Raw genomic sequence first — 16,928 nt, forward strand, 5'->3', positions numbered from 1 at the left:
ATAACGAGATATGGATCTTTCCCACTTTTGTATACTCTGAATCCTTTTGCTTTCGCACAAAACATAAACAACCAACAATGACGTAATGCCATATAATATTAGCACAGAATCTTCTTCATGCAGTGGAAAATTACGAATTTTTTGCCTATCTTGAATTCTGGTCAAAGCTCCTGTGCCCAATTAATATAGTTCGGAAGAAACTACAAATGTCTGGACTGCATATACGGGAATCTGCTAAAGAAATTAGTAACCTTTCATGCTTTCTGCAAAATGATGAGAAACTGACAAAAACCCAATCCATCGAAAAAGCAAAAGAAGGTAGTGAATACTATGGATTCACTGTAATCAAAACAACCAGAAGAAAGAAAAGACTTGATGGGAAGTTGAGTTCTAATGTAGGACTGTCAATACAACTGCAATTCAAACGTGTTGCGACAGAAGTGCTGGACAGATTTCATATGGAGATGAAGGGCAGATTCCAAAGGCTGGAAAGAAAATGGATACCTTTGGGTTTCTTCTTGAACCAAGACACCTGTTACATGAAGACACGCTTCTGACAAACTGTGCTACTTTTCCTGTTTGTATGATGAAATAAATGGAAAATCGCTTTTTCAATGATGTCATTTATGCACGAGCACTTTTCATCAACAAACAGTAATACAATCACCAATAGACATATTGAGGAAAGAGGCTTCATATGGGAATTACGTGTGCTCAGACTTTGCAACCTCCTCCGAATACCGCTAACTCAGGCCACTTCCATTACGTCATGTGAGAGATCATTCTCAAAGCTCAAGGTCATCAAAAAGTATCTCAGGAGCACAATGACGCAAGAAAGGCTTATCATGGTTTTAATGTCAGTGAAGTCACAAATACTAGAAAGTATCGATGTAGTTGATGTTATAGATGTCTTTGCTGCACAGAATGCACTACGTGAAGAGATATCAATTGAGAGTTTTCACTTGTGCATTATTTAACTAATAAACAACGGTATTATTCATTAAAAGAGTCTTGATGATTACTTTTTGTTAAGTTTACTGATATACTGAACCAATTGGATTTGGGGCTTATATATTTTTTGCGTACATTATCTCATGTCATATGTCGAATTTCAAAATGCAAGGGGCCCCCAAAGAGGTCAATCCCCCCGGGCCCCCAAAACCCTAGTTACGCCCCTGGTCAAGCTACATCATTCTTACTTTTCTTTTGTTTTCATTTTGATTATTTTGAGAGTGTTATTTGTATACTGTTAGTATTTGTAATGACTGACTTTGTAACACTTGTGATTTGTGGCAAACAAACAAAAATAGTTAATTGTAAATTGCAAATTGCTACACACTCTCCGAGCTGCCAGGTCGTAATTAAGTAAACATTGTCAGAACGTAACGTAATGTGCAAGTATAACTGAACCGCAGGGGCCGCCATGAGTTTAGTATCTTCACTAACTCCCTTAGTTGTCTTGTCTTTAAATTATAAAGATAAGTTCTCGGTATCATTTTCTTTATGCTTATCCTGTTTAGCAGGACTTCATCACATTCAAATGTATATATTTTACTAATGTCTCAGACTCGCTGATGTCGGAGTAACGTATCTAAGCAGTAATCCATAACATCTCAATTATCAAAATGACATCAACATATGGAATGATGTGAAACCAAATTATAACCTTACCTGAAAGTAGATGCATCTCTTGCTCGTGGGCGGGGTTCATCGACATCTGCCTCATCATGACGCCTCTTCTCAGAGAGATTCTTTCTTTTCGGCTCAACACCTCGGGCTGACCTCTCTTGGGCGCCTGACCTTGACCCTGCTGTCCGTGACGGTGCTCGCCGTGGCGAGAATCCTGCTGCGGCCCGGTGTTGAAGTTGGCCACGATTCTTATCGTGCTGGCTTCGCGGTCATCGTCACCGCTGTAGCACTGGTCGATGGTCACATAGTCTGGAAGTCGGCGATCGCGATTAAAACTGGGATGAAGTCCTATCGCGCAGCAAGGCTGAGGAAAAATTTTGGGGTACATTGTCCGAATCTGTTGGCGACACGGTTTCTGTTGCGATCCACATTTGTTGGCGTTTTCATTATCATCTGAAATATCACTTTTATTTTGACCACATCGATTGATGTTGCTTTCGCTAACTTGGTCAGAGCGGTAATTATAACTGTCCATTATGTTGGGTGAGTTTTCATCGTCTTGAAAAGAAGTTCTGTGGAATTTGAGAGACTCGTTAGAGCACATCGAACTTTTGCTAGGAGGGATAGGTGTGGAGCAGCCTTTCGGAGCAGATATATAGTAACTAGATTCATGCGAGGGAGCCTGAAAACTGAGCGTGTTGAGTTCGATACCTTGCGACGTATCGTCACAGGAGATGGAAATTTGCGGGAAGCTCATCTCGGAGGAGTTCGTTTGAAATGCGCCGCTGAGTGGAACACAAGGGGAGTAAAATGCCGAGGAGGTGTGAGACTGATCCGGGCACTGGGCGGCAACCTTTTTGAGACAGCTCGGGATTTCGTACTGGGTGGTCTCATTAGACCTGTGAGAGACGGCTGACTTACTGGGGAGCAGACTCGTAACGTCACAAGTCCTTGTGGAGCTGTTTTTAATGATGCCCGCAGTCAACGTTTTACCAGTTTTTTTGTAGGAGCAGCTGTCATCGTCCTCAGGACCAACATCAACAAAGGCAACACGAGGAAGTCTGCCAGCGGGTGGCGTGTCTCTGATACAGAAATCTGTCCGGAACGAAAGTTGTGGGGCTCGGCCAACGTGCACCCCTGCCTCACAGAAATCTTCTTCCCAGTCCGGAGACAAGAGGGACAACTCATCTGGAAATAAAAGTTATGATTTCATTAAAATAACAAAAAAAATATTCTTTTAAAAAATCTTGCAAAAGGTTGGCTATTAAAAATGTGAGAGTCTCAAACTTCACAACACTTGATCACTGGTACACTTTGTAAAGTCTTGTCTCGGCGAACTTGTATGAGGCAAAACATTAGTGCACCACGATGGACTAGAAAAGATTCAGAAGTTCATTCAGAAATCAAGACTATTAAATATTTAACATGACCTTTGAACATTGCCTATATAAAGCTGTGCGATATTACAGAAGGTTAAGAAGTTCAGAAGACTCTTATTGAAGAGAGAGAACTTTATATTTTCATCTAGATCTACTATGGTCATTAAAGAAATAATATTTAATAATATATATAAATCACTCAGTTTTTATTACAACGAAGACCTATGTAACGGTTGTGGTTATGATAATCACCAAAGAGAGAGAGAGAGAGAGAGAGAGAGAGAGAGAGAGAGAGTCAAAAGACTATATAGACATAGTTAGTAGACCATGTAGCCTATGTGAATCGAAGACTAACTATGTGAGATTTAGATTACTGACTATTACGTGAGCCATAGGCAGCTGACCAGTTAACTCCCTAATAGGCATTAGACCTGATCAGCAGGTAAGCCTTATTGAGTGACCAGTCATTTAGCGACCAGTCAATGGCCGAATCCTGTTAATTCAGCGAAAGAGCCAGACTTCATTACGGCCACTGATCGATACTTGACCATTAGATTAACACTGTCTCAGAGGTTGGATAAGAAGACGACCACTAGTGATATAAAATGTAACATTCCTAATACAATATTTTGGTAATAATTCAAACAAACAAACAAATACTTGTAAATCCAACATATCGAAATGCTAAGCTTAAACACAACACAGACTAAAACACAACGCAGTCTTTAACAGTACATACTTATAGGCAACACACATACACAAACTTCAACACAACACAGATATTTAACAAAAAAAGCAGGTGTGGATGTGAATGTGTTTGCAGTTAGATCCAGACATTTGGTCGAAACAGCTAGCGCCATTTTTGTTTGTATTTATCTTACAAGAAGAAAAGTCTTGCTGTGAAATATCTACATATTCATCATTATGAATATTATATGAATATCAATATGAACCTGGGGTTCGAATTTTGGTAAAGACTCAGATTTTGAATTTTGTAATCTCAGTGCGCCACTGAGTTCAGCCAACTCTAATGAGTACCTGACTGAAAGTAAAGGTGGTTGGTCGTTGTGTTGGCCACATGACACCCTGCTCGTTAACCGTAGGCCACAGAAACAGATGACCTGAAAGGGAAACTCTACATTTTAAAATTTATTATATATCTTTTTAACTCTCTCTCTCTCTCTTTCTCTCTCTCTCTCTCTGTGATTATCATAACCGCATAATTCTCTCCCCTTCTTTCTCTCCCTTGAATACAACATGGCGGACAGAGAAGATGATCAAGTTTGTGTGCTGATAAAAACTTAAGGAAGCTATCGTCACAGTCTCCATAGCAATGAGCCAAACAGAGCAAAAAAAAAAAAACTAAAATATACGGCAGTGACATCACTTCCTTGTCGAAGTAAAATAAGCGCTGCTATCTAGATCTATGTTTTTATTAAAACATTTACTTAGGTTTTATTTAGATTTGAGGAAAATGTCTTTACATTGTCAAAAAAAGCGTTTCTGCTGAAATGGCAAGTAAACGCACCTAGCCGCACACTGACTACATGTGTAAGTGCATGTTTAGGACATGTTTGTTCAAACAAAAACTAAGTCAATGGTGATTGTTTTTAAATCTGATATATAAATGTTGAACTATTTGAATTGCAAGCTTTTCTATTGGTAAATTCTTATCTATAGGTTTCGGAGATTCGTTCAGAAATTAAAATCATTGCGCCCAATTCAAACCATATTCACGATGGAAGGGACTAGAATAGGATAGGCTTCGAACTCGGACCATAGCGAATTCCGAAGCGCTCACCGCACGACCAGGACGCCATCCTGAAGGTCAAAGTATTTTGAAGAATTTTCAAAGAAAAAAAAAACTAGTTGGATCTCATAAAAATTACATTAACATTTTTTTTTCCGTTTTGAGAGCAAAGAATTTAGACTTTAAATTTCTTTCTTAGAAATGTTGACAAATAGTTCAAGTATAAAATATTTATTTCTTCGAGAGTCTTTGCACAAATATTAAACGCGTAAGAAGCAAGATAAAAATTCAGAGCAAAAAAAAAAATATTTTGAAATCAAATTTGAGAGTGGAGAGTATTGAACAAACATCTCAAGAACAATCATTTCAAGGTCATTGCGACCTTTTGAACAAAATGCAACAAATCATTTTCGAGCAAGTACATTTTTTTGTTTTGTCTCTCAGATAACAAGGTCAAGGCTGCAGATGTAGCGCATTATTTCGAATCAGTGCTCATTGGACAATCCTCAACGAAAACAATTAATTTCCTTCCATTTCTTCCTCAATCAGTAAAGTTTGGAACTTGAAAAAAATAAAAGTAAAAAAAAAAAACAAAAAAAAACTCGTGTTTTTTTTTTCGACTTTTTAATCTTTCGCTTTGATTTGTATCGACTTTTTGTTTGACACCAAGTTCTCAGACGAATAACATTTCTATTCAAAATGAAGCGCGTAGGAATACACTGATTCAATTGGACGATTTTGATAGTGCTTTCAAGGAAATGATGGAATGTAAAGGAATCAATTTGTATCGCGCTATGTCATCTAGAGCAATGGATGATTCTTGGCCACAAGGGACGAAGGGAGCTAATCATATTCCAATTTTTTTTTTTTACTCGACGTTAGCTTTCAAAAAGGAACATGAACAGAGGTGTGGTTAGGTTTAGTAAAAAGTAGTTTTGTCTTACATAAATATTTAGCAGTGGATGGCTGGTGATACTAGTCGCAATGGCAATGTCAAAACTACAGTCTAGGTATAACTTAAAATAAAATTTTCTATGTAACAAATGCAGTAGTTACGACAGTGCACATTCATATTTCCATCAAATCTTGATGCATTCATAATTTAAAATTGATTGGGTCATGGCGCATGCGCAAACATCGCATGACAATGAAGCTTCCTATCAAGTATTAAATATTCATGATGGCGATGTACAATCCCGCGTAGTTCCTTTCACTAGACTCTCAGGGGTGGAGACACAATGGGACCCAAATCTTTTTGTTTCTGTTTACAAACTTTCTATTTACTTCGCCGTGTTGCATTTTTAATGTAATTTTCTTGTCTTTCCTTCAGTCTTTCATTCATATATTTTAACAATTTCTTTTTATGCTTTCATTCATATGTTTTTACTATCTATTTCTTTCTCTTGTTTCTTAACTATTTTGGCCTCCCGATATTCTTTAGATCTTTCTTCTTGTTTCTTTATCTTTTCATTTCACCAGGTGTCATAAAGAGACAGAGCAGGCCTTACTTAATCAACAATCAACTTCTGAATTCTGGGATTAGGACACAGAAGAGCTCATCCAACATGACGTAAGCCTGCAGTCTCAGTTTAAAAGAAACAAGTCTTTGGGTCGTTGTCTTCGTAAACTTAAAACTGTATTTTTCTTAAGTGGTCTCTGTACTATATGATTGTAATTGCCGAGGCTGAACAAAGAATCCAAGCTTTTGAAAGTAAATGCTACAGAAAAATGTTAAGTATCAGATACAAGGGAAAAAGATAATGAGTTTGTACTTTTACAAGTCAACACTCTGGATGTCAAAAAGGAAGAACCAAGATACCCTCAATACTTTGAAGATAAAAGCTGAGCTGGTTTGGTCATATTGTAAGACATGACTCACTGTCTAAAGTCATTCTTCAAGGTACACTGGAGGGAGCACAAAGAAAGGGTGTCTGGAGAACGTAAACGAATGGACCTAGCCCTCTCTCTTGTTATCAAACTAAGGACAACTGCTGACAGAGAAAAGTGGAGGGATTTGGTAACGCAAACTGTCACAGCACCCCTACGACGAAAGTTAAGAGCCAGGTGAGAGCCAGGTGAGATGATGATGTCATCATTTCTTAACATCTTTTCATCTTTTGTGAAAATAAATCGAGAATGTTGATTAAAAGAAGAACTGTATTTCCTGTATTTATTGGTATTTCAAAGTTGTACATCAAATAATGACTTCCTTTTACATATCAAATGTTATGTTTGTAATTCCTAATTTCCATAGTTCCTTTACACATCAAAATAAAATAATATAGGCCTACCTATTACATTTAACACTTTTCTTCATACTGTTTTAGTCTAACATTTAATACAGTTCTGCTAATAGAACTGACAAATAAAACAAGGAAACTATGTTTAAAAATGTCTGAACTGAAGCTCTCAGTAAACGAAAGAAAATAAAAACTCGCTATGTTAAAATTAGAAATGAAACTATTAATTACGTTTAAAAAAATGTTCCATTACAAAGGCGATCTGTGTTAATCTTCTCGCTTACAGTGTACTTGAAGAGTATCGACTACAACGAACTATTTATTTGTAGTCTGTGGAAGCGCTGGGTTATGTTTCCCAGCATGCAGCTGGGGGAGACAGAGATGGGGCTGAGGTTAGAGGTAAACAATGTAAGAGTCAGCAGTAGTACAGGACAAACTGATGGAGAGAGAGAGAAACAAGACATAAAGGAATAATTGAAAAAATGTTAGAGATAGCTAGATAGGGAGAGAGAGAGAGAGAGAGAGTGTGTGTGTGTGTGTGTGTGTGTGTAAAGGGCAGTGAAAGAGAAAGTGAAATAAAGTGTCAACCAAGATTTAGGTGGAAACACCCAGGAGAGAGAGAACAAATGAAGGGGAACAAACACAAAATAATACAAGCAAAAGGCAGGGGAAAAAAAGATTGAAAGAGATAGAGGGATAGAAAGAAAGAAAAAGAGTAATAGAAAGAGAGAGAGAGAGAATAGTAAAAAGACATGTCAATAAAGGAGTCCCTAAGAGAGACACTGACATGTTCAAGAATAGCGCCTTATAGTGAGACAGGGAGAAGTGAATGTGAGAATAAAAGAAATAAAAACTGAACAGACAAAAAAAAAAGAACTACACCATTGAAGCGAAAAGGAAATAACAAAAGAGAGAGAGAGAGAGAGAGAGAGAGATAGAGAGAGAGAGAGATCAGAATATTTAAACTCTCCAAGTCCTGAGTAAAAGCTATAGAACCACACAAGTATTCAACTAGACAATGAAAAGAAGAATTACAATGGTAAAAAACAAAAAGGATTCCAATTAATGAGTAACATTCAGAGAAAATACTTCACAAAATAAGACCCCCCCACCAAAAAAAAAAAAAAAAAAAAAAAGTGATGACTTGAACAAAATAATGAGATGGAGAACTAGAAGACTCAGTACTGAGATAGAAAAAACATAGATCAAATGACTGGTAGAAAAAACAACACTTGACATCTGAATCAAAGGTAAAGACAGCCATTCAAATGTCAACACTCGACGAAATGTCAACGAATGTCACACTTCTGAACAAGTCTAAGAATTAAGTGGCACTTTCCCTGTTGGTGACAACGAGCAGTCATTACTAGGATCCAGGAGATGCTAAGAACTCGTTAACAAAGAATTATACCACAAAACAAAATTTACAAAAATTATTCATATTTTTTCAGGGCCGGATTTACGAAATCTCAAGATTATTCATCCGCCTTTAGCCTCATCTTTCAAGTGGGCCTCCAGAGTTCCAAACTATGAAATAGTTAAACATATGCAAATAAAATGTAAAAAAGAATGTTGTTAACATTATCCTCTCTGACATTCTACATGAATTTGACATGCTTTTAGATTTATTAATATTATTTCGTGGATTTATATTGAAGCTTAAAAGGGGGTGTGGGGTAAAGGCGGTTGGTCGTTGTGCTGGCCTCACGACCCCATCGTTTACAGAAACAGATGACCTTTACATCACCTGCCCAATGGATCGCAAGGTCTGAAAGAGGAGCGTTTTTTTTAAGCGGGTAGCGGTCTCCGACAAAATCCTAGCCAGGGCTTCCACTAACTAAACTCCGGCACGTTGTAAGAGTCTTAAATATTATTTCCTAATTTACCCGATTTGCTCCTCTCCCCACCCAATCTATATGTACGAAAATATATGCTTATGCTAATATGCACCGCTAGTATGCACCGCTAGTATGCACCGCTAGTATGCACAGCTAGTATGCACCGCTATTCTTACTCTCGTCAACACTCCGTTCATAGCGACCACATGATCAGAGGCGTGATCTGAGCCTGGATGCTGAGGGGTTAGGGTTACAACAATAAACCTCTTCATGAGCGCACCTCCTGCCTGGCAGTCGTCTGCTATCCCAGGGATCAGTAGATGCTAACTCCCTCCCAATAGTTTACTTCGACACTTCTGAGGCCTCGCTCTCAGCGGGAAACTTCACTAATGCAAACGTTATCTGTCTATTTCGTCGCAGGGATTCGACAATATTATGGTTATAAACTTAGATCTAGGTTGGTTTGAACTTGTATTGGGGAAAAAGAAAGGAACATACTCGCAGTGTTTTCAAAATACATTCATATATATATATATATTTTTTTTTGGTTATGTTCTGAGTTTTTTTTTAATGGTAATACTGTTTATTAAATAAAAAAAATGATGCTTTGGTTTAAAGGTGTTACATGTTCACATTTATTTGTCTCCAGTTGGAACAAACTTCTATTATTTCATCATTTCTTTTCTGTCACTTATCTGTAGTAAAGAGAGATCTACAAGTAAAAAGGAGTATTAACTATATATAAATACGCTGTGATGTTGATATTTCGAAATCAACAACTATTGCATAATATATACTTTAGAAATATAAAAGATAACCTGTAGTATTACCAAGGCGTGTATCAATTAAAAAGTTGCACCAATGTGCACCAAGACATACTAAAATAAATTAATCTAAATTTTATCCACAGTCTACGATCTTTACATCAATGCGGAAATATTACCCACACGCTAAAAGCTCAAAGAAACACACGCTTCCTACACGGACACATGAATGCAAACACTTAAAAGACAAAAGATCTGTTAAAATAAAAACTGGTTTAAAGATTGTTATTATATCCATAAAGGTCCAGGACTCGGCATTTTGTATCGACAAGTCGCGATTGCCAATCTATTGAGTAATAGCAGAGTCCTTTTTTAAATCCAGGGCTACTTACGAAGATGATTTCAAACCTCTCAGACCCTCGTTCAAATAGAGGTTGAAACATGCTGTTCAAATAGAGGTTGAAACATGCTGTTCAAATAGAGGTTGAAACATGCTGTTCAAATAGAGGTTGAAACATGCTGTTCAAATAGAGGTTGAAACATGCTGTTCAAATAGAGGTTGAAACATGCTGTTCAAATAGAGGTTGAAACATGCTGTTCAAATAGAGGTTGAAACATGCTGTTTAAATAGAGGCTGAAATTTGCTGTTTCCGATGGACTCATTGGCACATGAAAATATCTCAAATGTTTTCATTATCATAAGTCGTTAGTTTTACATTTCAATCACTGTCTCAAGTTTAAGAAACCTTAACCATGTTACACAAATGTAATCTCTTTATTCAGACGTGGATTCAACTTCAATCTAGCACGAAAGACACTATTGTTACTCAGAAAATACTATCGTTACTGTAACTTGAAGAAATTAAATTAATGTCAAATTTTTAAAAACTTAATTGTGTGCTGTATAAGAAGAGCATGCATTTTCCTCTAATTCCTAGACCAAATACAAGATTTTCTTATAACAAACAACAAAGCTATTGAAGCTTAATCATAACAGGGGAGTGAACTAGTAATGAGAACAATGAAGAATTACCGAGAGAAAGAAGTAAGAAGTACAACCCAGCGTCTATCACCAAAAGCCAAACTGAAGTACATAGGGGACAGGACACTCATGTCACGGGCCACATCAGCAAAAATTAAAAAAAAAAGTTGATTCCAATACAGCAGCCCGTGGACAGTAGTGTCAAAGGGGCCAGACAGCATAGCGACACGGGCCGGAAGTGGCCCGATGGCCATGGATTGTGCATCACCTTGTGTATCATAGAATCCACCCCACCCCCACCCCCGAATATTTTAGAGTGTGGACGATGTTAGGTCAAAGTTCAGATAAATGACCCGTTCAATACGTGGCGTCGATGTCATCACGTCTAACCCTCACCCCACAGCCGTCGTCGCCAGCTCGTACTCCTGTCCCAGCACCTCCCAGCCTCCCTCCTCCCTAAAGTAGTTCGCTGTGTCCGCCATGTGCATGAAGTCTCGGTAAATAATTACATTACAGCAGTGGTTCCCCAAACTTTTTCCCTAACGGAACACTTCACACATTCTGAGTATTTAGAGGAACAATTCACGCATTCTGAGTATTTAGAGGAACAATTCACACATTCTGAGTATTTAGAGGAACAATTCACACATTCTGAGTATTTAGAGGAACAATTCACACATTCTGAGTATTTAGAGGAACAATTCACACATTCTGAGTATTTAGGGGAACAATTCACACATTCTGAGTATTTAGAGAAACAATTCACACATTCTGAGTATTTAGAGGAACAATTCACACATTCTGAGTATTTAGAGGAACAATTAACACATTCTGAGTATTTAGAGGAACACTTCACACATTCTGAGTATTTAGAGGAACACTTCACACATTCTGAGTATTTAGAGAAACACTTCACACATTCTGAGTATTTAGAGGAACACTTCACACATTCTGAGTATTTAGAGGAACACTTCACACATTCTGAGTATTTAGAGGAACACTTCACACATTCTGAGTATTTAGCAGAACACTTCACACATTCTAAGTATTTAGCAGAACACTTCACACATTCTGAATATTTAGAGGAACACTTCACACATTCTGAGTATTTAGCAGAACACTTCACACATTCTAAGTATTTAGCAGAACACTTCACACATTCTGAATATTTAGAGGAACACTTCACACATTCTAAGTATTTAGCAGAACACTTCACACATTCTAAGTATTTAGCAGAACACTTCACACATTCTAAGTATTTAGCAGAACACCTCACACATTCTAAGTATTTAGCAGAACACTTCACACATTCTAAGTATTTAGCAGAACACTTCACACATTCTAAGTATTTAGCAGAACACTTCACACATTCTAAGTATTTAGCAGAACACCTCACACATTCTAAGTATTTAGCAGAACACTTCACACATTCTAAGTATTTAGCAGAACACTTCACACATTCTAAGTATTTAGCAGAACACTTCACACATTCTAAGTATATAGCAGAACACTTCACACATTCTAAGTATTTAGCAGAACACTTCACACATTCTAAGTATTTAGCAGAACACTTCACACATTCTAAGTATTTAGCAGAACACCTCACACATTCTAAGTATTTAGCAGAACACTTCACACATTCTAAGTATATAGCAGAACACTTCACACATTCTAAGTATTTAGCAGAACACTTCACACATTCTAAGTATTTAGCAGAACACTTCACACATTCTAAGTATTTAGCAGAACACCTCACACATTCTAAGTATTTAGCAGAACACTTCACACATTCTAAGTATTTAGCAGAACACTTCACACATTCTAAGTATTTAGCAGAACACTTCACACATTCTAAGTATTTAACAGAACACTTCACACATTCTAAGTATATAGCAGAACACTTCACACATTCTAAGTATTTAGCAGAACACTTCACACTTTCTAAGTATTTAGCAGAACACCTCACACATTCTAAGTATTTAACAGAACACTTCACACATTCTAAGTATTTAACAGAACACTTCACACATTCTAAGTATTTAACAGAACACTTCACACATTCTAAGTATATAGCAGAACACTTCACACATTCTAAGTATTTAGCAGAACACTTCACACTTTCTAAGTATTTAGCAGAACACCTCACACATTCTAAGTATTTAGCAGAACACTTCACACATTCTAAGTATTTAGCAGAACACCTTGCTTATTTTCATGACAGAATAATTCACGAGGCGACCTACTAGTTAATTTTTCGTGGAAAAATTATTCAGGCTACGTGGAACACAAGGGTTCAGCGGAAGACAGTTTGGGAAACACTGGATTAAAGGAAATGTGTGTGTGTTTTTTTTTACTATGCGTGTGTGTGACGATGGTAGTTGCGTAAAAACAACAACTTGGCAATGGTGCTTTAACAATAGATGTGCTGAGATATGCCGGGGTGGGGATAGGAGAGGTTATCTACCTTCAGTGAAAAAAAAAACTCACACAAAATCATTTAGCCTACTAAATCCCCCCACCCCGGTCCGCTAAAAATCATATTTTGAACATAGTCCTGACATTGGAAATATATTTTGAACCAAGTCCTGACATTGGAAATATATTTTGAACCAAGTCCTGACATTGGACATATTTTGAACCAAGTCCTGACATTGGACATATTTTGAACCAAGTCCTGACATTGGACATATTTTGAACCAAGTCCTGACATTGGACATATTTTGAACCAAGTCCTGACATTGGACATATTTTGATATCTTGAAAGACACAACGAACTATATATAAACAGGCACAGAGAGCAAACATCAGCGCAAAGTATTCAATCATTATCCTCCAACTCTATTGGAGTGAGGGCTTGAGAGGTTCAATTCCTCTCTTGCTAAAGCCCAGGACAGAAGCCCCACTATTATGTGTAACACACGTATATACACGGGGAGAGATTGTCGAGAAGGAGATCAGCAAGTCTGGGGCAGTCGAAAAGAAAATGAGACACGGTTTCCTCTTCTTCCCCCGCAGCGGGGGCACCGTGAGTCAAAGTATTCAATACTTTAGGGCGAAAGGGAAAACCACGTAAACAATGGATCTAAAGAGTGTTTAAATAAAGTAAAAAAACCGTTCACGTTATCAGCCTTGCCCCTGAGCAACAGATAAACAGTGATGCATTACACAAAGGTTTTTTTTTTATGATCAAAGGCTATAAAAACATTTTTGGGAAAAAAAAGCAGGCCAAAATCAATCACAATCGAGTATTTTGGCTCAAAGAAGAAATTAATTTGGCACGGGAAACTCTATGCGTCCTACGTTGGAAAATTGTTGAAATCAACAGAAGCGCTGAATCTGTCAACTATCAACACTAACTGTGGGTCACTAACTGAAAGGGTGTTTAGATTTCTGCATTGGACTCGTGAGTACTGACAGGTCTCTTCCCCGGGCTCAACTTTTTGTTTTCGAACTGAAGACCAACATCCACTTGACGAGTCGCAGATCAAAGCCCAGGGCATTATGTTGCTTCAAGAGCAGAGCAAAAAAATGGATCTTTGGAGGGTGTGACCTAAATAAAGCATGCTATAAAGTTTCCCATGCGGCCAGGATTTAAACTGCCAAATCAAGGCGACAAGTTTATACAACATTAAAGTCTATTTGAAATATCCTGCCTTAGTAACGTCGAGGGGGGGGGGGGATGAAAGGGGGGGTGTCTTATTTTTATACAAACCTGTCAGATAGATTGGTTAAGGGAGCCGTTTGTGTGAAGGTGTGTGTGTGTGAGAGAGAGAGAGAAAGAGAGAGCGAGGAAGTGAGCCAGCAGACAAATAAACAGAAAACAGGCACGTCTGTGAGTAATAAACGACTCAAGTCTGTTAGCAGGCAACAAACAAATGCCGACGATCTTCTTTCAATATACATGTGAAGGCCGCGAGTTCGAGTCTGGAATCGAGTCTGGAATTGATCGATATTCTACAAATGTAATAACACAAGAAAAATATATAAATACTTTTTAGAACAGCATAGTTGTATTAGTTTAGATCAGTCATGTACTTAAACTTGTAATAGATCTAGACCAACAATAATAAATCTGTGCGATTAGAAATATTTGTACCACTTGTTGACCAATTATTTTTGTTTCATGCTTTTAGCTTTCTCACTACGCTATGATCCAATCATTTGTTTGGACCAGTTCAGAAAGGTGTTTGGGGAGAAAGAAGGGGGTATCTCTGTCAAGGCTGTAGTGATCGCTTTTTAAATGCATATATACAAGAAAAGCTGTAACGACCTGAATTCGAAGTTGAGGCCTCAAGCCCATTAAGCTTTCTCGGGACATTGTGCTAACAACTAGCTAGAGAAGTGCCTTTATATTATCTATTGTTAGTTATCTATTGTTAGGTATCTATTGTTAGTTATCTATTGTTAGGTATCTATTGTTAGTTATCTATTGTTAGTTATCTATTGTTAGGTATCTATTGTTAGTTATCTATTGTTAGGTATCTATTGTTAGGTATCTATTGTTAGTTATCTATTGTTAGGTATCTATTGTTAGGTATCTATTGTTAGTTATCTATTGTTAGGTATCTATTGTTAGGTATCTATTGTTAGTTATCTATTGTTAGTTATCTATTGTTAGGTATCTATTGTTAGGTATCTATTGTTAGTTATCTATTGTTAGGTATCTATTGTTAGGTATCTATTGTTAGGTATATATTGTTAGTTATCTATTGTTAGTTATCTATTGTTAGGTATCTATTGTTAGTTATCTATTGTTAGTTATCTATTGTTAGGTATCTATTGTTAGGTATCTATTGTTAGTTATCTATTGTTAGGTTAGGTATCTATTGTTAGGTATCTATTGTTAGGTATATATTGTTAGTTATCTATTGTTAGTTATCTATTGTTAGGTATCTATTGTTAGTTATCTATTGTTAGGTATCTATTGTTAGGTATCTATTGTTAGGTATCTATTGTTAGGTATCTATTGTTAGGTATCTATTGTTAGTTATCTATTGTTAGGTATCTATTGTTAGGTATCTATTGTTAGTTATCTATTGTTAGTTTCAATTTTCAAAGCGGCGACCTATTTCTCGCTTCAACCACCACATCTGTCAAGTACAATTTCTTTCAATTGTTCAATACTAAACAAAATAATAAACTACTTATAGTTAATTAACTAATATATTTTTTTTTTGTTGTTTTTTTGGTTCTTGTGTTGCCAGGTAAAAGAAAAAATTGTGCCGAATTTCAGTTTGATCGGAGATTGGGTGTGGGAGCACTAACCTGCACAAACTTTTTACAAAGTGAGTTGCTATAAGCTTTGTAGAACTCGAGTTTAGTTTGGAAAGGAGGGGGATAGATTTGTTTTAATTTATTGACATTCATTGAATACAAGAAGTATCATTTGAACACACTATACAAATGTTCGTACAGTGAGTCAGACCAGGTTTAAATCTTTTCTTGTTCGTAAGTAATTTTAAAGTCATAATCAAAAGGGGCATGATCCGAATGTCTCGCAAAGAATCACTTGGCTTGGCTAATTTGAGATTACACGAGAGAATAGTTGCAGTCACTAAGAAAACATTGGACTAAATGGCACGAAGCCACAAAAAGTATCAGCAGTTCCGCCCCAAATGAACTCTCTTCAATACAAGTTAGAGGGTTAACTATCTTACCTTGAGAAAAGAAATCTTTTTTTTTAAAGAAACTTTCAGTGCAGTTCTTGTTTATATGTATAGTTTATCTTTATCAAAGTAATAGCTCTCTTTTTTGTTTACCTAGCTATAAGTGTGATTGTCTGTTTCATTGAGAGCTTTACCTTTCTCTATTCATTGCTCTTCTCTATTTTCTTAGCTAAAGAGTTTTCTCTATTACATTATAAAAAGTGCTTGTCTCTGTTGTAAAGACCGCTATTTTGTATCTTAGTAGGAGATATTCAGACTTATATTAATGGGTTTGAAGTCAACATATCAACACAGCTAATCAACATATCAACACAGCTGATCAACATATCAACACAGCTAATCAACATAGCAACACAACTGATCAACATATCAACACAGCTGATCAACATAGCAACACAGCTGATCAACATAGCAACATAGCTGATCAACATATCAACATAGCTGATCAACATATCAACACAGCTGATCAACATAGCAACTGCAAAAGCATGGAGCAAGAGTGAATGTATTATTTCGTATACAGACCAGTATTATACAGACCAGTATTATACAGACCAGTATTATACAGACCAGTATTATACAGACCAGTATTATACAGACCAGTATTATGCAGACCAGTATAAGTCAGTTGTATATGGATCATAATCTACATCATAGAGCTATATACTTTTTCCTAGGTC

General features: G+C 36.8%; 1 protein-coding gene across 3 annotated transcripts in view; it reads right to left on the bottom strand.

Annotated features, from left to right (window-relative positions):
• Positions 1-16,928, bottom strand: part of LOC106066613 (uncharacterized) — a 188,279-nt gene that overhangs the window by 113,938 nt on the left and 57,413 nt on the right. For all 3 annotated transcript variants that reach the window (XR_008778244.1, XM_056031276.1, XM_056031277.1), the window contains exon 3: positions 1,672-2,817. Coding sequence is in view for 2 of the 3 variants with exons in the window: in XM_056031276.1 (XP_055887251.1) it covers positions 1,672-2,817 (1,146 nt within the window). In the remaining variant the exon portion in view is untranslated. The remainder of the gene's footprint in view (positions 1-1,671; positions 2,818-16,928) is intronic.

The sequence above is a fragment of the Biomphalaria glabrata genome, chromosome 5, assembly GCF_947242115.1.
Source record: "Biomphalaria glabrata chromosome 5, xgBioGlab47.1, whole genome shotgun sequence".
Taxonomy (NCBI): domain Eukaryota; kingdom Metazoa; phylum Mollusca; class Gastropoda; family Planorbidae; genus Biomphalaria; species Biomphalaria glabrata.